Here is a 20,682-nt window from a genome sequence, read left to right as displayed (position 1 = left end):
GGGATCTGGAATGTTTGTGACTTGCATGTGCAAAGTTATTGAAAATAGTCCCATTCTCATCTTCTCTCTTGCAATCTCAAAAGGGCTACTTCCGCGCGGGTGCAGGGTCTTCTTTCTGTGCGCAAAAAGTTCCGGCACTAGCTGTGTGGTGCTGCACGTGTCAGGGGGTGGTGCTGCACGTGTCAGGGGGTGGTGCTGCACGTGTCAGGGGGTGGTGCTGCACGTGTCAGGGGGTGGTGCTGCACGTGGGACGTGCAGCTGCAACCGTAAAGGGAGGGGGGGAGCTACTGTGGCGTAATTTTTTGTTTTGAGATAAATGGTCACCCCTCCCCCACAACAGCCTGGGCTGTGGCGGGCGGGGTGGGGGTGGGGGTGGGGCAGTGCTCAGGGTTCTGAGACGGTTGGCCCCTGCGCCAGCCTCCTTTTCTTTTCTAGAACATTCTATGAGGCAAACCCCGTGTGATTGTTGAGGAGGGGTTAGCCCATTGCCAGCCTGTGACGTGACTGACTTGAGTGAACCCTGGTAACTAGGGAATGTGCTCGCCTTCTGTCTGAAATGCTCCATGTCCAGTGGTGCCAGCACTAGCCCCCATGTCGGTCTCAGAGAACCTTCTCCCCACCTCTGAGGTGACCTACCGACCCAGAACTAGCATGGCTTCCAACGGCGCCAGCTCCACAGCGCCGTGCCCAAGTCCAGACATTCGGGATCCCAATTGCTGTCTCTTGGTTCAAAAATGCCGAATTTCTACGTGAGCTCAAGTCAGGCCGCCTGGTCGCGCCACAGGCTGAATGCCCTTGGGTTCCCATGTTCTGCTGGGTTAAAGGGAATGTGTGTTTACATTTTTTTTTTTTTTTTTTGAGACAGAGTCTCGCCCTGTCGCCCAGGCTGGAGTGCAGTGGCTCGATCTTAGCTCATTGCAACCTCTGCCTCCCGGTTCAAGCGATTCTCCTGCCTCAGCCTCCCAAATAGCTGGGATTACAGGCATCCGCCACCACACCTGGCTAATTTTTTGTATTTTTAGTAGAGACGGGGTTTCACCGTGTTGGCCAGGTTGGTCTCGAACTCCTGACCTCAGGTGATCTGCCCACCTTGGCCTCCCACAGTGTTGGGATTACAGGTGTGAGCCACCACGCCAGGCGCTGATGGGCACCTGTAATCCCAGCTACTGGGAATCTGAGGCAGGAGAATCGCTTGAATCCGGGAGGCGGAGGTTGCAGTGAGCCGAGATGGCGCCACTGCACTCCAGCCTGGGCGACAGAGCAAGACTCCGTCTAAAAAAAAAAAAAAAAAAAAAAGTGGCTGGGCACAGTGGCACACACGCCTGTAATCCCAGCACTTTGGGAGGCCAAGGTGGGTGGATCACCTGAGGTCAGGAGTTCCCGACCAGCCTAATGTGGTGAAACCCCGTTTCTACTAAATACAAAAAAATTAGCTGGGCGTAGTGGCGCATACTTGTTCTCCGAGCTACTTGGGAGGCTGAGACAGGAGAATCACTTGTACCTGGGAGGTCGAGGTTGCGGTGAGCCAAGATCGAGCCATTGCACTCCAGCCTGGGCAACAAGAGCAAAACTCTGTCTCAAGAAAAAAAATTTAACAGGCCACCTAATTGCGATAAAAAAAAAAAAACCCTGAACCTGTTCAGATTCCCATTGAAAGGGTATGTGACATCGCCTTCTGCCACATTCTCGCCAGCCCTGGACATTGTTAGGCTTTTTAATGTTTGCGGTTCTGGTGGATGAGAAAATAATATTTAATCGTTGCTTTTTGCTTACTATTCCCGGATCACCTTGCAATTACACGTTTTTTCATACGTTTACTGCCTTTCGTTTTTCGTCTTGTCTGAGATGTCCGTGGCTACCCTTTAATGTCTTTATATTGGGTTATTTGCTCTTACTTTACTGATTTGCAGTTCTTTATATATTGTGTTGATTAGCCCTTTATCTATCAGATATATTTCAAGCCTTTTTTTTTCTTGTTTGCTTTTATTTATTTATTTTTTGAGATGGGGTCTCAGTCTGCCACCCCGGCTGGAGGGCAGTGGTGCGATCACAGCAGCCTCGACATCCCCGGGATCAAGCGATCCTCCCGTCTCAGCCTCCTGGGTAGCTGGGACTACAGGTGTGCACCACCACTCCAGGATAATTTTTGTGTTAATTTTTTTTTAATAGAGACAGGGGTTTCGCCATGTTGCCCAGGCTGGTCTCGACCTCCTGGGCTCAAGAGATCCACCCACCTTGGCTTCCAAAGTGCTGGGATTACAGGCATGAGCCAGCACACCCAGCCCTTGTTTTTTTTTTGCTCCCCCTTTCTTTCATTTTTTTTTTTTTGATTAATCAAGTCCCATTTTTTTCTCCCCTTGGTTATTTGGATGTTATGTACATATGTAGCTTCTTTTCTAGTGATTACTTTTTTTTTTTTTTTTTTGAGACAATCTCACTCTGTCAGTCAGGCTGGAGTGCAGTGGCGCAGTCTCGGCTCACTGCAACCTCTGTCTCCCCGGCTCAAGCAATTCTCCTGCCTCAGCCTCCCCAGTAGCTGGGATTACAGGTGTGTGCCACCATGCCCGGCTAATTTTTGTATTTTTAGTAGAGACAGTGTTTCACAGTGTTGACCATGATGGTCTCAAACTCCTGACCTCAAGTGATCCACCCGCCTTGGCCTCCCAAACTGCTGGGATTACAGGTGTGAGCCACCACGCCCGGCCCCCTTTTTTTTTTTCTTTTTGAGACAAGGTCTCACTCTGTCACCCAGGTTGGAGGGCAGTAGCACAGTCACAGGTCACTGCAGCCTCTACTTGCTGGGCACAAGTAATCCTCCTGCCTCAGCATCCTGAGTAGCTGGGACCACAGGTGCACACCACTGCCCTGGCAAGACTTGCTTTCTAAACAGTTGTTGAATTCTTACATTTGTCAGTGGTGTATTGAACTCCTTCATGTCTAAAAATGTTTTTAGTCTAACCCCACAGTTGACAGTTGGGGTGTAGAATTTTAGGCTGGGAAATCATTTTTCCCTCAGAATTTCGAAGGCAGCACTTCATTGTCTTTTTTTTTTTTTTTTTTTTTTTTGAGACAGTCTTGCTCTGTCGCCCAGGCTGGAGTACAGGGGAGTGATCTTGGCTCACTGCAACCTCTTGGGTTCAAGCGATTCTCTTGCCTCAGCCTCCCGAGTAGCTGGGATTACAGGCGCTCACCACTATGCCCGGCTAATTTTTGTATTTTTAATAGAGATAGAGTTTCCTCACGTTGGCCAGGCTGGTCTCAAACTCTTGACTTCAAGTGATCCGCCTGCCTGGGCTTCCCAGAGTGCTGAGATTACAGGTGCGAGCCACCGTGCCCGGCCAGCACTTCATTGTCTTCTAGTTCCCCATGCTGTTGCTGAAGTCTGAAGCCATTCTGACTTCTGATTCTTTGAATGTGACCTATTTTTTTCTCTCTGACAGTTATTCTCTCAGTGATATCTCGAAGATATCAGTCAACTATCTTCTGGATTGCATTGATGTTATTGAGAAGGCAGCCTGCAGTCTAAAAGTCATGGTTTTAAAGGTAATCAGCTTTTTTCCTCTGGCTGCTTTTAACATCTTGTGTCGGCTGGGGGCGGTGGCTCATGCTTGTAATCCCAGCACTTTGGGAGGCCGAGGCGGGCAGATCATTTGAGGTCAGGAGTTCCAGACCAGCCTGGCCAACATGGTGAAACACTGTCTCTACTAAAAATACAAAAATTAGCTGGGCATGGTGGCGGGCGCCTGTAATACCAGCTACTTGGGAGGCTGAGACAGGAGAATCGCTTGAATCCGGGAGGCAGAGGTTGCAGTGAGCAGAGATCACGCCACTGCACTCCGGCCTGGGCGACAAATCTCGTGTCTAGGTGTGGACCTATTTCTGTCTTCCCTGCTTAGGATTTATTGGGCTTCTTGAATTTGTGAATTTGTGTCTTTCTTCAGTTCTGGAAAGTTCTTAGGGAGTTATCTCTTAAAATGTTGCTGCTGTGGCCGGTCGTAGTGGCTCATGCCTGTAATCCCAGCACTTTGGGAGGCCGAGGTGGGTGGATCACCTGAGGTTGAGAGTTCGAGAACAGTCTTGCCAACATGATGAAACCCCATCTCTACTAAAAATACAAAAGAATTAGCTAGCTGTGATGGCACCCGCCTGTAGTCCCAGCTACTTGGGAGGCTGAGGCACGAGAAGTGCTTGAACCCGGGCAGCAGAGGTTGGCAGTGAGCTGAGATTGTGCCACGGCACTCCAGCCTAGGCGACAGAGTGTGACTCCATTTCAATTAAAAAAAAAAAAAGAAAAATGTATATATATTGCTGCTGCTTCATTCTCTCTGTCTTCTCTCTCTGGTGTGACAATTGGATTTTTGTTAGACCTACTCATGCTACCTTCCATGTCTTCTATTTTTCAAGTTTTCTATTTTTTTGTGCCTCTGTGCTGCATTCTGGATACTTTTTTCCTTTCTTTTCTTTTCTCTCTCTTTCTTTCTTTCTTTTTTGAGATGGAGTTTTGCTCTTGTTGCCCAGGTTGGAGTGCAGTGGCGCGATCTCGGCTCACTGCAACCTCTGCCTCCTGGGTTCAAGCGATTCTCCTGCCTCAGCCTCCCAAGTAGCTGGGATTACAGGTGCCTGCCACCATGCCCAGTTAATTTTCTGTATTTTTTAGTGGAGACAGGGTTTCACCGTGTTGGTCAGGTTGGCCTCAAACTCCTGACGTCAGGTGATCCACCCGCCTTGGCCTCCCAAAATGCTGGGATTACAGGCGTGTGAGCCACCACGCCCGGCCTGGATACTTTCTTTAGTTCCTCTGTACAATTTACCAACAGTCTCTCCAACCATATCAAATCTGCCATTAAATCCATCAATTGAACTTTTTTAAATTTATTATTTATTATTATTATTATTTTTTTTTTTTGAGACGGAGTCTCACTCTACCGCCCAGGCTGGAGTGCAGTGGCGCGATCTCAGCTCACTGCAACTTCTGCCTCCTGTGTTCAAGCGATTCTCCTGCCTCAGCCTCCCAAGTAGCTGGGACTACAGGCGTGTGCCACCACGCCTGGCTAATTTTTGTATTTTTAGTAGAGATGGGGTTTCATCATGTTGCTCAGGCTGGTCTCGAACTTCTGACCTCAAGTGGTCTGCCCACCTTGGCCTCCCAAAGTGCTGAGATTACAGGCATGAACCACCACGCCCGGCCTCATTTATTTAATTTTTGAGACAAGGTCTCACTGTGCCACCCAGGCTGGAGTACAGTGGCATAATCTTGGTTCACTGCAACCTCTGCCTCCCGGGTTCAAGTGATTCTCCCACCTCAGCCTCCCGAGTAGCTGAGATTACAGGTGTGTGCCACCACGCCTGAGTAATTTTTGTATTTTTATTTTATTTTATTTTATTTTATTTATTTATTTTTGAGATGAAGTTTCACTCTTGCCCAGGCTAGAGTACAATGGCACGATCTCGGCTCACCGCAACCTCTGCCTCCCGGGTTCAAGCGATTCTCCTGCCTCAGCCTCCCGAGTAGCTGGCATTACAGGCATGCGCCACCACGCCTGGCTAATTTTGTATTTTTAGTAGAGATGGGGTTTCTCCGTGTTGGTCAGGCTGGTCTCGAACTCTCGACCTCAGGTGATCCGCCCGCCTCGGCCTCCCAAAGTGCTGGAATTACAGGTGTGAGCCACCGTGCCAGGCATTTTTTTTTTTTTTTTTTTTGTATTTTGTATAGACGGGGTTTCACCATGTTGGCCAGACTGGTCTTGAACTCCTGACCTCAAGTGATTCGCCCGCCTTGGCCTCCCAAAGTGCTGGGATTACAGGCATGAGCCACCACACCTGGCATATATTGAACATTTAAATAGTTTGAAAACTGTGAAATCTGGCATATGTATATAAAGGTGCAGAAAACATTGATGTATGTTTTAAGAAATAACGATAAGGTGAACACACATTTAACCACTACTCAGGCCAGGCACCCCAGCCTCCACAGTCACCCCAATCATAATCCCTTTCTCCCGCTCTAGTGGGAACCACCGTCCTGGGGTTTCTGTTGCCAACATCCATGCTGCTCTTCATGCTCTCCTGCCTGTGTAGTCATCCCTACACAATATTGTTTAGTTTTGCCTGCTCTTGGAATTTATGTAAATGGAACCATATATAGTATGGATTTTCTGTCTGGTTTCTTTTGTTCAACATTATGCTTGTGAAATGCATTCATGTTTTTCAAGGCTGTAGTTCATTCTCATTGCTGTACAGTAGTATGTTGTTGCATATATTACAGTTTACTTACACTTTCTGGGCAGGTGGTTTGTTGCTAGTTGTTGGATATTGAGAACATCAGTGTACTTGCTTCCTGGGAATATTGCCTATGAATGCAGTTGCCGGATCATTTGGTATGCGTATCTTCAACTTTGTGATACTGTCAAGTGGTTTTCTAAGGTGGCTGTAGCACAAATTTGCTTCCCACCAGTAATGATTGAGAGTTCCTGTTGCTCTATATCCTTGCCAACTCTTATTGTTGTTAGTCTGTCTGAATTTGACCAATCTACTGGGTACATAGTGGTATCACTTTGCGCTTTAAAAATTGAGGTATAGGCCAGATGCAGTGGCTCACACCTGTAATCCCAGCACTCTTTGGGAGGCTGAGGCGGGAGGATCACTTGAGGTCAGGAGTTGGAAACCAGCCTGGTCAACATGGTGAAACCCTGTCTCTACTAACAATACAAAAATTAGCTGGGTGTGGTGATGCACACCTGTAATCCCAGCTACTCGGGAGGCTGAGGCATGAGAATTGCTTAAACCTGGGAGGCGAAGGTTGTAGTGAGCCGAGATTGCACCACTGCACTCCAGCCTGGGTGACAGAGTGAGACTCCGTCTCAAAAAAAAAAAAAAAAGTAGAAACGGAACAGAGGCTGCACCTGAGCTGCCCCCCACCTCCCTCTCCTAGCTCCTTGCTCTGGTGGGCTGCGTTCCAGCTATGCTGCTCTTGCCATCTTTATTTTAGAGGTAAGAAAACTGAGCCTCAGAGCAGTTTATTAACTTGCTCAAGGTCTCAGAGTGGTAGAGCCAGGATTTGAACTGGGTTCTTTGTCAAAGGCAATGTTAACCCCCTCACCATGTGAGAGACTCATTCTTTTGTGTTACAATAGAATTTTCTGTCGTAGACTGTCAGCTGTATGAGATCCAGGAATGTATCTGGCTTCTGTACCACATGGTAGGCACTCAAAAAATATGTGTTGAATGAATGATTGGATGAATGAATGAACCTGTTAGGAGGCAAATCTCTCTGCCTAACCTTTCCTGTCTCCCTGGGAGTAGCAATACAGCAAGCTGTAAGGGTTAACGGAAATAAGTTTATTCCATACTTTACAAGAACAGTTCTTTATAAATGAGAGCCACAATTGGTAATTTGTGGAAGAGAAAATAGGAGTGCAGTGCAAAAACAGGCAGAAATAGAAGGGAGTCTGGCCACCTGTGGGTCTTAGTGAGGCACATATGTAGAGCAAGGAGTCAGATGCTCAAAAGGAGGGGAGGGGGGCCCTGAAGATGAGCATCACCTCCTCAGTCTGTGTCGGGCCCATCTTGAATGCACAAATCTTGCATGTGTAAGTATCCATGCATATGTGGAAGTGTTTTATGGAGTCATAACGTGTCCAATTCTCCCACACTTTGCGGCTCACAGAGCACCGTATTGTGATTTCTTGTTTCCCAATGTAGGCGGAACACACCAGGAGCCCCAGCGCAACCCTCCTCCGCAATGTGCCTTCATGCAGGTCCCTGTCATCCAGCGAAGACGGCCCCAGTGGCCCTTCCAGCCTCTCAGATGGGGGCCTAGCCCACAACTTACAGGATAGTGTCAGGCACCGCATCCTCTACCTCTCAGAGCAGCTGAGAGTGGAGAAGGCCAGTCGGGATGGCAACACTATGAGCTACCTCAAGCTGGTATCCAAAGCAGACCGGCACCAGGTGCCGCACATCCGGCAGGCCTTTGAGAAGGTGAACCAGCGCGCCTCTGCCACCATCGCCCGGATCGAGCACAGGCTCCGCCAGTGTCACCAGCCGCTCCAGCAGCTGGAGGAAGGCTGCAGGCCCAAGGGCTTACTGCTGATGGCAGAAAGCGACCCAGCCAACTGTGAGCCACCCAGCGAGAAGGCCCTGCTTTCAGAGCTCCCCAAGCCAGGTGGGGAAGACGGGCCCGTCAACCTGCCTGATGCCAGCAGACCCTTCACCTTGGAGAGTCGCTTCCAGAGCTTACAGCAGGGGACGCGCTTAGAGACAGAGGATGTGGCCCAGCAACAAAACCTGCTGTTGCAGAAGGTAAAGGAAGAGCTGGAAGAAGCCAAGAGGTTCCACATCAGCCTCCAGGAGTCCTATCACAGCCTAAAGGAGAGGTCTCTGACTGACCTGCAGCTGTTGCTGGAGTCCCTTCAGGAGGAGAAGTGTAGGTAAGGCCTTGGCTTTGGGGACTGGAAGCAGAGGAGGAACCGCTCCCAGGAGCCACCTACGGGAGGGTGAAAGGAAGCCAGGACAGCAGCCTGGAGAGCCAGGGTGAGGGGCCAGTTGGAAGAGCAGGTCCATGCTTCTCTTAGCGACTGGGCCCTGCAGTGGGGCGAGCCAGCCCTCTCCCTGCAGTCCCACACCTGCCTTGACCCTTGCTGGCGAAAATGCTCCAGCTTGGCCACCCCTGCCAGGTGGTTGCAGCAGCACAGCGGCTGGCCCTGACCCTGTGGTGGCAGGAGACAACATGGGGGTGGCAAGAGTCCGGTAGACACGTGGCACTAGTTAGGGAGATGGCGTCCTTTGGTCCCAGTTGGCTGGGAAGGTGGGAGTCAGGACCGGAGTCGCCTCGCCAGCTCTGGTCTCTTCACACGTGCTCCTAGCTGAGCTGGGGCACAGGTTGGGTCTCAGATACTTATTTCAAAAACGACCGCCTTCTGGTGAATGCTTTCTCTGCACCGTGCAGTAGCTCGATTTTGTTTTTCTTTTTTTTTCTTTTGAGATGGAGTCTCACTCTGTCGCCAGGCTGGAGTGCAGTGGCACGATCTCGGCCCACTGCAACCTTCACCTCCCGGGTTCAAGCGATTCTCCTGCCTCAGGCCCCCGAGTAGCTGGGACTACAGGCGTGCACCAGCACATCCGGCTATTTTTTGTATTTTTAGTACAGGCGGGGTTTCACCATGTTGACCAGGATGGTCTCAATCTATTGACCTCGTGATCCGCCTGCCTCAGCCTCCCAAAGTGCCGGGATTACAGGTGTGAGCCACCTCACCCTGCCCTAGCTCGATTTTCTTTCCCTCTAAGATAAGGCTAGGGCCTACCAATTGGAAAAAAAAAAAAAAAAAAAAAAAAAAAGAAGGCAAACCCAATCTCTCAATGGATTCTCTCCATTCCTACTGGGACCGTTCTCTGGGTTTCCATGGGCCCTCAGGGGGTGCCACATTCTGTCCCCCTCGCTGCAGTCTGTGGCTAATTAACGCCAGTCCCTCCAGCGTCCTGGCTAGGGAGGCAGTGATTCCCTTAGGTGAGCCAAGATTCTCAGCATTAGCATGAAAAGAAGAACTCCTCAGTCCTTTTAGTGCCTGATGCAGGGGAAGAGGCGTGTGGGAATCATCCTCTTTAGTTTCCCCAGGGAAATCTTGCCAGCGTTTACATGGCCTAAGAATCTGTTAAGGGACAATCAAAGAATATTACAGGGCAACCACTATCAATGAGATGACTAGTCAGAGTCACAGGCGTCTCTAGGACATTATTTTCATAGGACATGGCAACAAAATCTAAAATCTTGGGAGCATCAAAGACCCTTTTGTCAAAATCACACTTACCCGGTCAGCTTTCTATTAAGCAACAGCAGAGCTTGGTGGCAGTTACAAACTTCCCCGTATGTTTCCAAGCCATAGGGGCCAATGAGAATGCTGTGCTCAGGTAAACTCTTAACCCCTCTCAAATCTGAGTCTTTCACCCCCTCTTGATACAGGGGTGACTACCAGGGAGCAGGGCAATACCTCTGTCTCTCCCCCTCTCAGACTTTTGCTGCAAATTCTAGAAGCCTGCACTTCTGACCCAGTAACCCCCATTGGACTGTGACATGGGATTTCTGGTTGTTTGCTGCAGCAGCGAGCCTACCCTTACTAATGTTCATCGTGAGCAGAAAAGCAGGTCTGCAGGGCCCAAACTTACTAGGAGGAGAAAGGGCTGATGATGATTTTTCACTGTTGTCACGGGCTCGTAACTGAGCTGGGGCACCAGGTTAAGCAGCATTGTTCTTTGGCCCTCAGACGCCTACTTTATGGTTGGGGAAGCAGAGTCTCACAGAGGCACAAGCAGGCTACATGGCTGCTAGGTGCGGACCTGAGAGCATTTCACCACACCCTGGCTGTGTGGCTAAGTTAGATGCAGGGGACACAGGAATTCATGGCATTTTAAAAACATATACTTCCGTAAAATCTTCTTCAAAACTTTTACATGAGCTGGACACAGAAGTGTTTCAACCAGCCAGGCTCCCTGTGACTGTTGCGTCCCCTCTGGTGCATCAGAAACTGAGAATCCATACTGCAAGTCCTGTGCCGTTTATCACAGTTAAATCCGTTTGCTTTCAAGAGAGTTGTTGTGGTTTTTATCATTATGGTTTCTTTTTAATTTGGTCTTGGCATGTCTCTACTGAGAGTGGCCATAGCCGAGATACCCAGTTTCTAGGAGATCCCTGACCCGTGGGAAAGTTAGGTTCGGATGTGTGTGTCAGGGGAGCCGCAATGAGGAGGCACACGAAAATGCATGAAACAGCAGAAATGGGCTGGGTGTGGGGGCTCACGCCTGTAATCCTAGCACTTTGGGAGGTTGAGGAGGGCAGATTGCTTGAGCTCAGGAGTTTGAGACCAGCCTGGGCAACATAGTGAGACCTGTTATCTACAAAAAAAAAATCAAAAAATTAGCTGGGCGTGATGGCGCGTGCCTGTAGTCACAGCTACTCAGGAGGCTGAGCGGGAGCGGGGATCCCTTGAGCCTGGGAGGTTGAGGCTGCAGTGAGTCATGATTGCATCACTGCACTCCATTCTGGGTGACAGAGCGAGACCCTGTGTCAAAAAAACAAACAAACAAACCAAAAAAAAAAAAAAAAAAACGGAAAAAAGAAATGTATGACTCGGATCGAAGAGACGTTAGGTGTGCTGATGGGAGGCAGAGGGGAAGTCTGGAGGCAGCAGGGAGCTGATTGAGCTCATCAGCTGTGCAAGAGCGAAGCCCAGAACGGAAGGGCGGGGAAGCTTCCGGGGCTGTGCCTGTATTAAGGTCACAGGGTGTGAAGTGATCCCACAGGCTTTCCTGCGGGGGTTGTGGATTGGCTGGTTTAAAGAAAACATGCACAAAGGAGGAAACTGATTTACATGACTCTGGGGTTGAGCATTAGGTCTTATCGTGGTCAGCAGCCGTGGGATGTGTTGGGTTTTGGGTCAGTGAGGCGAGGACCACGTGGGCTATATCGCAAACAATCACATGACAGGGAGGGAGGGGTGTTATCTAGGGCAAAGGTGACAGGGTACAACTGCTAAAGTTGGATGCTGAGGCAGCAACTGTCTTAAACGCATTTATGACAAGGGCTTACTTAAAAAAATTGATGTAGAATTCACATAATTTCACACAATGTGAAATTAACCATTTGGAAGCATGTAATTCAGTGCATTAAGTACATCTGCAGTGTGGTTCAACCATCACCTCTGTCCAGTTGTCTAACATTCTCATCACCCCAGAAGGAGACCTCCAGACTCACTACGCGGTCACTCCTAGCCTCGGCTCCAGGCGTTCCCTAATCTGCTTTCTGTCTCCATGGGTTTGCCTCTTCTGGACTTTTCATATAAATGAGACCATACAATATGTGGGCTTTTGTGTCTAGCTTCTTTCACTGTTTTCAAGGTTCACTAATGTTGTAGCACGTATCAGTACTTCATTCCCTTGACAGCGGACTAATATTCCAGTGCATGGGTAGACCACATTTTGTTTATCTGTCCATCAGTGGATGGAGATTTGAGTTGTTTCCACCTTTTGGCTATTGTGAGAAGCCCTGTCCTGAACACTCACATACATGCCATTTGTTTGAACACCAGTTTTCAATTCTTTGGGGTCTATAATCAGGAGTAGAATTGCTGGACCCTGTGGTGACTCCAGGTGTAACGTTTAGAGGAGTCTTCCCACAGCAGCCGCGCCGCTCCATCTTCCCACCAGCAATGCAGAAGGCTTCCAGTTGCCTCATATCCTTGCCAACATTTGTTGTTATCCTTTTTTTTTCTAACAGATGTGACTGTGAAGTGGTATCTCATTATGAGGGCTGGCTTTCTTTTTTATTTTTCCTGAGTCTTTGGATAGGCAACAGTTCTTTCTTTCTTTCTTTTTTCTTTTTCTTTCTCTCTCTCTTTCTTTCCATCTCTCTCTTTCTTTCTTTTTCTTCAGGGACTCTGTTGCCCAGGCTGCATGCAATCATAGTTCACTACAGCCTTGAACTCCTGGGCTCAGGCGATCTTCCTGCCTCAGCCTCCCGAGTAGCTGGGAGTAAAAAGCATGTGCCACCATGCCTGGCTAACTTTTTAAAAATTATTATTATTTGTAGAGATGGGATCTTGCTACGTTGCCCAGGCTGGTCTTGAACACCTGGCCACAGCCTCCCCAAGTACTGGGGTTACAGATGTGAGCCACTGTGCCTGGACAGTTCTTACTTTTTAATGCATTTTTTAATTGATTGTGGTAAAAAAAAAAAACACCCCACAATATATTCTTTTTGATTCTGCAAAGTGCAGGGTCTCTATCACAGCAACAATTAGACTCAGGAGGCTTGGGGCTGGGCTAGTGGCCCTGGGGTCTGCTCCTTCATGAGGTCTGGGTTTGTGGGTCCTTGCAGAGGACATTCCTGGGTCCTGGAAGGACTGTGACTGCTTCCGCTGGAGTTGCTTGAGGCCCCTGGTAACTCTCCCCTCTGTGTGCTGAGGAGAAGCACGGGCGTCGCGAACTTGATGATTCTGGATGGAAGGGTCTTTGCCAAGCTTCTCTTTCTTTCTTGTGGAAATAGGAGGAGCTTCAGATCTCCAAGAAGATGCACAGTGAGCGGCCTGTCTCCTCAGCACAAGCCAGTCTCCTGGGGGACCAGAAGGCCCCGGTCCCTCAGTTTCTCCGTGGGTCAGGAGGAAAGAAGGCTTGAGAAACTCAGAAAATGTTCATTGGTAGAAGAGATGGCACCCAAGGAAGGCATGGGGAGCCTTCAAGTAAAAGTCTCGACTGGCCGGGTCTCATCTGGGCACCTTGCATGGAGAGTTGCAGGAGACCCCCTCTAGCCTCCTAATGAGCCAGGGGGCTCTGGGAGGGTCTTGGGGGTCCTTCCCCCTCTCTTACAGGATGCACAGCTGACTTCTGCTTGATGGTGAAAGGCAGTCAGGTTTCAGGCTTGGCCCCGTAGACAGGGCATGGACAAGTCCTGGAGTTGGGGGTGTGGTGCCAGCAAAACCGTCTTTACTCTCTGGGGTCCACAGCCAGTCCCAGCCTGCCCAGCCCCACCCTCCTCCTTCACCTTTGTAGCCCTAGTGGTCAATGCCTGGGGTAGATGGGTTGCTGGGACATCTTTGTTCTTTGTTGGATGAGTAAAATGGTCCTAGGAGAAAACCCGACTGTGAGGAGCACATTGCTTCTTTTTTTTTTCTTTTTTATGAGATGGAGTCTCACTCTGTCCCCCAGGCTGGAGTGCAGTGGCACGATCTCGGCTCACTGCAACCTCCGCCTCCCCGGTTCAAGCGATTCTCCTGCCTCAGCCTCCCGAGTAGCTGGGATTACAGGCACCCACCAGCATGCCTGGCTACTTTTTGTATTTTTCAGTAGAGATGGGGTTTCGCCATGTTGACCAGGGGTCTCGACCTCCTGACCTGAAGTGATCCACCCGCCTCGGCCTCTCAAAGTGCTGGGGTTACAGGTGTGAGCCACCACACCTGGCTGGAGGACATTGCTTCTTACCCATTTCTAGTTCCCTAGACCTCCCTTGGCATCAACTCATTGAAGGCTCCACTTGGTGACAAGGAACCGGCTTATTTGGAAACAGGGTCGTTGCGGACGTGATGAGTTAGATTTGGATGAGGTCATTCTGCAGAGGGGTGGGCCCTAATGCAATGTGACCTGTGTCCTGACGGAAAGGGGAGACGGAGACATGGACACACCCAGAGGGAGAGCGCCGTGTGGAGACAGAGGCTGAGGCCGACCTGCCGTGGCAGAAGCCAAGGAAGCCCGCAGATGGGCAGCAGAGCAGAAGCTGGGACAGAGGCCCCGAGCGGAGGTGCCTTCTCGGTCCTCGGCAGGAGCCCACCCCGCCTGCGCCTTCCTCTCGGACTGCTGGACCCCCCCAGCCAGGAGAGAGGCCATCTCTGCTGGGAAAGCCACTCAAAGTTTGTAACGCTTTGTGACTGCAGCCACAGGAAACTCCCACACTCAGCTTGTCCTTTAGGCTCTGCTCTGATGTCCTCTCCTCAAAGGGACTTCCCAGGCTACCACGTTCAAATGGCCTCTTCTTTTATCCTTTTGGAAGCGGGGTTTTTTGAAGTAAAGTTTTTTGTTTTTTGTTTTTTTAGATGGAGTTTTGCTCTTGTTGCCCAGACTGGAGTGCAATGGCGCAATCTCGGCTCACCGCAACCTCCGCCTCCTGAGTTCAAGCGATTCTCCTGCGTCAGCCTCCCGAGTAGCTGGGATTAGAGGCATGCACCACCACGCCTGGCTAATTTTGTGTTTTTAGTAGAGATGGGGTTTCTCCATGTTGGTCAGGCTGGTCTCGAACTCCTGTCCTCAGGTGATCCACCTGCCTCAGCCTCCCAAAGTGCTGGGATTACAGGAGTGAGCCACCACGCCTGGCCTTTTTGAGGTAAATTTTATACAGTGAAATTGCATTTAAGTTTAGGCATACAGTTTAACAAGTTTTGACAAAGGTTTACACCTGGGCAACTAAAATCCCAATAAAGAGCTTTGCCACCACCCCAGAAAGTACCCTCAACGCCCTCTTCCAGTGAATGCCCGTCTCCCATAATTGGCCACTATTCTGGTTTCTGTCACTCTAGCTTCGTCTCCTCTTGAACTTCATGTAAGTGGAATCGCACGGCACGCAGTGCTTTGCGTCTGGCTGCTTTCGCTCCGTGGAATTGTTTTGAGATCCACCCAAGCTGTGTGAGTGAGTAGCTCATGGCTTCGTATTGCTTGGCAGCCTTCCATTGCATGGAGACGCCGCAGGTTGCTTATGCCCTGGTCCGCTGCCAGTTGGGGCGACTGAATAAAGCTGCTATGAACGTTCTCGCACAAGTCTTTCTGTGAACATATGCTTTCATATATGGAATTGCTAGGTAACAGGGAAGTGTCATGTGTCTTAGTCCCACTTTCTGTTGCTGTAACAGAGTACCGCAGGCTGGGTAGTTTATAAAGAAAGGAAGTTCAATGTCAAGGCGCTGGCAGCTGGTGAGGACCTTTGTACTGCATCATCCTATGGCAGAAGGCAGAAGGGCAAGAGGGCGTGAGAGAGCGAGCGGGGGCCAAACTTTCATGATAACAATATTAATATTAATCGCCTCTTACCAGTCCCACCCCTTAACACCATCACATGGCCATTAAATTTCAACATGAGTTTGGGGGGGGACATGTACACCATAGCAGTATGCTTAACTTTTTAAGAAAGAGGAAGGCCAGGCGCGGTGGCTCACCCCTGTAATCCCAGCACTTTGGGAGGCTGAGGCGGGTGGATCACCTGAGATCGGGAGTTCGAGACCAGCCTGACCAACATGGAGTAAACCCTGTCTCTACTAAAAATACAAAATTAGCCAGGCGTGGTGGCACATGCCTCTAATCCCAGCTACTCGGGAGGCTGACGCAGGAGAATCGCTTGAACTCAGGAGGCGGAGGTTGTGGTGAGCCGAGATCGTGCCCTTGCACTCCAGCCTGGACAACGAGTGAAACTCCATCTCAAAAAAAAAAAAGAGGAACTGTTTTCCGACATGGCTATACCATTTTACAGTCCCGCTAGGAGTGTATAAGAGTTCCAGTTGCCAACGTTTGGCAAGATCAGTCTTTTAAATTTCAGCCTCTTAAGTTCAGCCACAGCTTGGTGAAATTAGACTCCAAGATTTCATCACCCTAGCCCATGTTCTCTCAACCTTGGCACTGTCGACATTTTGGACCAAATGATTCTCTGTTGTGCGGGTCTGTCCTGTACATTCTAGGATGATGAGCAGCATCCCTGGTCTCCACTTAACTTGGTGCCAGTGGTGCCGTGAATTAATTTCCTGATGCTGCCGTGACGAATTGCCCCCAACTTCATGGCTTAAAATAATAGAAAGTTATTCTCTCACAGTCCTGGACGCTAGAAGGCTGAAATCAGTTTCACTGGGCTGAAATCAGGCGAGGACACACTCTCATTGGAGGCTCTAGGGGACAAACTGATCTTTGCCTCTTCCAGTTTCTGGTGGCTGCCAAATTCCTTAATTTTGTGGCCACATCATTCCAGTTCTGAAGGCCAGCATCTTCAAACCTGTGTTCTGTCTTCACATGACATTCTCGTCTGTGCGTGTCTAATGTCCTTTTGCCTCTCTCTCATACGTGTGATTGCATTTAGGGCCACCAGGATAATCTAGGATAATCTTTGCATCTCAATACCCTTAAACTCACCACTTCTGGAAAGCCCCCTTTTTTGGTCATAGAAGGTAACATTCACAGTTTCCAAGGATTATGACATAGATATCTTTTGCGGGGGGGGCTCTTTTTTTTTCTTTTTTAGACAGAGTCTCGCTCTGTCGCCCAGGCTGGAGTGCAGTGGCACGACCTTGGCTCACTGCAACCTCCGCCTCCTGGGTTCAAGCAATTCTCCTGACTCAGCCTCCCAAGTAGCTGGGACTACAAGCACGTGCCACCACACCCAGCTAATTTTTTGTATTTTTAATAGAGACGGGGTTTCACCCTGTTGCCCAGGGTGGTCTTGAACTCCTGAGCTCAGGCAATCTGCCCACCACAGCCTCACAAAGTGCTGGGGTTACAGATGTGAGCCACCGTGCCCAGCCTGGGGGGCAATTTTAGCCTACCGTGCCCCACCTATTTGTAACAACCAGAAATGTCTCTCCAGAGGTTGCCAAATGTCCCTTGGGGGGGGCGGCAAATTGCCCCTGGTTGAGAACCACTATCCTAGTGAGAGGTGACAGCGTGCTGGCAGTCCTCACAGCCCTCGCTCGCTCTCGGCACCTCCTCTGTCTGGGCTACCATTTTGGTGGCACTTGAGGAGCCCTTCAGCCCACCGCTGCACTGTGGGAGCCCCTTTCTGGGCTGGCCAAGGCCGGAGCCCACTCCCTCAGCTTGCAGGGAGGTGTGGAGGGAGAGGCGCGAGCGGGAACCGGGCGGGAACCGGGGTTGCGTGCGGCGCTTGCGGGCCAGCTGGAGTTCCGGATGGGCGTGAGCTTGGCGGGCCCTGCACTCAGAGCAGCCGGCCGGCCCTGCCGGCCCCGGGCAATGAGGGACTTAGCACCCGGGCCAGCGGCTGCGGAGCGTGTACTGGGTTCCCCAGCAGTGCCAGCCCACCGGCGCTGTGCTCGATGATTTCTCGCCGGGCCTTAGCTGCCTTCCCGCGGGGCAGGCCTCGGGACTGCAGCCCGCCATGCCTGAGCCTTCCCCCGCCTCCGTGGGTTCCTGCGCAGCCCGAGCCTCCCCAACGAGCGCCGCCCCCTGCTCCACGGCGCCCAGTCCCATCGACTGCCCAAGGGCTGAGGAGTGCGAGCGCACGGCGCGGGACTGGCAGGCAGCTCCACCTGCAGCCCCGGTGCGGGATCCACTAGGTAAAGCCAGCTGGACTCCTGAGTCTGGTGAGGACGTGGAGAGTCTTTATATCTAGCTCAGGGATTGTAAACACACCAATCGGCACTCTGTATCTAGCTCAAGGTTTGTAAACACACCAATCAGCACCTTGTGTTTAGCTCAAGGTTTGTGAGTGCACCAATCGACACTCTGTAGCTAGCTGCTCTGGTGGGGCCTTGGAGAACCTTTATGTCTAGCTCAGGGTTTGTAAACACACCAATCGGCACCCTGTATTCAGCTCAAGGTTTGTGAGTGCACCAATCGACACTCTGTAGCTAGCTGCTCTGGTGGGGCCTTGGAGAACCTTTATGTCTAGCTCAGGGATTGTAAACACACCAAACGGCACTCTGTATCTAGCTCAAGGTTTGTAAACACACCAATCAGCACCCTGTGTTTAGCTGAAGGTTTGTGAGTGCACCAATCGACGCTCTGTAGCTAGCTGCTCTGATGGGGCCTTGGAGAACCTTTATGTCTAGCTCAGGGATTGTAAATACACCAATCGGCACTCTGTATCTAGCTCAAGGTTTGTAAACACACCAATCAGCACCCTGTGTTTAGCTCAAGGTTTGTGAGCGCACCAATCGATACTCTGTATCTAGCTGCTCTGGTGGGGCCTTAGAGAACCTGTGTGTCGAAACTCTGTATCTAAGTAATCTGATGGGGACATGGAGAACCTTTGTATCTAGCTCAGGGATTGTAAACGCACCAATCAGCGCCCTGTCAAAACAGGCCACTTGGCTCTACCAATCAGCAGGATGTGGGTGGGGCCAGATAAGAGAATAAAAGCAGGCTGCCCGAGCCAGCATTGGCAACCTGCTCCGGTCCCCTCCACACTGTGGAAGCTTTGTTCTTTCGCTCTTTGCAATAAATCTTGCTACTGCTCACTCTTTGGGTCCATGCTGCTTTTATGAGCTGTAACACTCACCGTGAAAATCTGCAGCTTCACTCCTGAGCCAGCGAGACTACGAGCCCACCAGGAGGAACGAACAATTCCAGACACCCTGCCTTAAGAGCTGTAACACTCACCGCGAAGGTCTGCAGCTTCACTGCTGAGCCAGCGAGACTACGAACCCACCAGAAGGAAGAAACTCCGAACACATCCGAACATCATGAAGGAACAAACTCCAGACGTTCCACCTTAAGAGCTGTAACACTGACCGCGAGGGTCCGCGGCTTCATTCTTGAAGTCAGTAAGACCAAGAACCCACCAATTCCGGACACACTAGCCCATGAAACCAGTGGGTGTGTGACCCTGTCTCTGATGATTAATGATGCTGAACCCCTTTCCATGTGCTTATCAGCCAATAAGTTTTTGGCTTGTTTTCAACTTGGAGTGTCTTTATTGTTGAGTTGTCAGAGCTGTTTATATACTCTGGACCAGTCTTTGTCACTCCCCTACTTTTTCCTTTCTCACAGCACTCACCGCCTAAACTGCTCTCCCTTGTGTAGGTATTCATTTGTGTTGTATTGTTCTCGTCAGAATATCAGCACATTCAGTTAGGCCACTGTGTCTGAGTGACTGCCCAAAGACATGTTGGCACATGATGGCTGTTCTGTGAGTACCTGTTTCATGGATCCGTCTGGATGCTTCCTTTCCTCCCTTCCCGAAGGGACCCAGCTCGCCCTCTGGGCTGCCTCCCTCCTCCATGTATGTCAGAACTCTATCTGCTGTGTCTCGGGAGCATCAGGGCAGGGTCAGGAGGGCTGATTCTGGATTTAGGCCTGGCCCAGCCTCCTCTCTGTCAGGTATTTACTGAATTACCTTGGACGAGGTGCTTCAAGTTTGCAGTCCTCAGTTTCCACATCTGTAACATGGAGGTAATAATGATCCCACTATTGTTGGAACTGTTGTGAGAATTAATTAATACTTGTGTGTAAGCCCCAAGTAGATGCTGATGGAACTGAATTTACAATTCCTTTCTGCTTCGTATCTGCAAACTAAGTCCTTGAAAGATTGTAAAGAAAAATTGGGCCAGATGTGGTGGCTTATGGCTGTAATCCCAGTGCTTTGGGAGGTCGAGGCAGGAGGATTGCTTGAGCCCAGGAGTTTGAGACCAGCTTGGGTAACAAAGTGAGACCATATCTCTGTAAAAAAATTTAAAAGTATTAACCGGACTTGGTGGCACATGCCTGTAGTCCCTGCTACATGGGAGGCTGAGACAGGAGGATCGCTTGAGCCCGAGAGGTTTCATCATGTTGGCCAGGCTGGTCTCCAACTCCTAATCTCAAATGATCCACCTGCCTTGGCCTCCCAAAGTGCTGTGATTACAGGCGTGAGCCACCACTCCCGGCCAATGACTCTTGATAAATTCATCAATGGAGCACCCTAGGTTGATGAGCTCAGGGATTTGGCCAAGATCTCGACCTGACCCTGCCTTCCTCTTCTTCCCCTGAGTCAGTGCCTCCTGGGTTTGTCATTCCTGCTGCCCTCTCCTCTCCACAGCATTACAGTGCCCACTACCCCTTACTCTGGTTGTCTGTCATTTTCTAGCAGCTTCTCTAGGACCGTCTCCACATATCTGATGGTCTTGTCCATCTCTCATTCATCAATTGCTGGTAGAGGTTCAGAGATAAGAAGCTACTCAAGTCAGAAAGCAGATTGGTGGTTGCCAGGGACTGGGGTGATGGGGAATGGGGAGTGACTGCTAAATAGTATTTTTTCGAGGGGGTGATGAAAATGTCTTGGAACAATTTTTTTTTTTTTTTTTTTTTTGAGGCAGAGTCTCGCTCTGTCACCAGGCTGGAGTGCAGTGGCGTGATCTCGGCTCACTGCAACCTCTGCCTCCCAGGTTCAAGTGATTCTCCTGCCTCAGCGTCCCGAGTAGCTGGGACTACAGGCACGCACCACCACGCCCAGCT

General features: G+C 50.2%; 1 protein-coding gene across 4 annotated transcripts in view; it reads left to right on the top strand.

Moving 5' to 3' along the window:
* The first annotated feature begins 443 nt into the window (after nucleotides 1-443).
* TEX28 (testis expressed 28) overlaps nucleotides 444-20,682 on the top strand; it is a 26,574-nt gene continuing 6,335 nt past the window's right edge. Inside the window, exons 1-3 of one of the 4 annotated variants that reach the window (XM_054471535.1) lie at nucleotides 444-523; nucleotides 3,441-3,543; nucleotides 7,702-8,429. In XM_054471535.1, the coding sequence (XP_054327510.1) occupies nucleotides 3,532-3,543; nucleotides 7,702-8,429 (740 nt within the window). In that variant the 5' untranslated portion in view covers nucleotides 444-523; nucleotides 3,441-3,531. Of the gene's footprint in view, nucleotides 524-555; nucleotides 750-2,434; nucleotides 2,549-3,440; nucleotides 3,544-7,701; nucleotides 8,430-20,682 lie in introns of those variants that run through there. The other 3 variants (XM_054471532.1, XM_054471534.1, XM_054471533.1) reach the window with 3 other exon arrangements.

The sequence above is a fragment of the Pongo pygmaeus genome, chromosome X (genome assembly GCF_028885625.2).
Source record: "Pongo pygmaeus isolate AG05252 chromosome X, NHGRI_mPonPyg2-v2.0_pri, whole genome shotgun sequence".
Classification (NCBI taxonomy): domain Eukaryota; kingdom Metazoa; phylum Chordata; class Mammalia; order Primates; family Hominidae; genus Pongo; species Pongo pygmaeus.
This window is presented reverse-complemented; position numbering and strand designations above follow the sequence as displayed.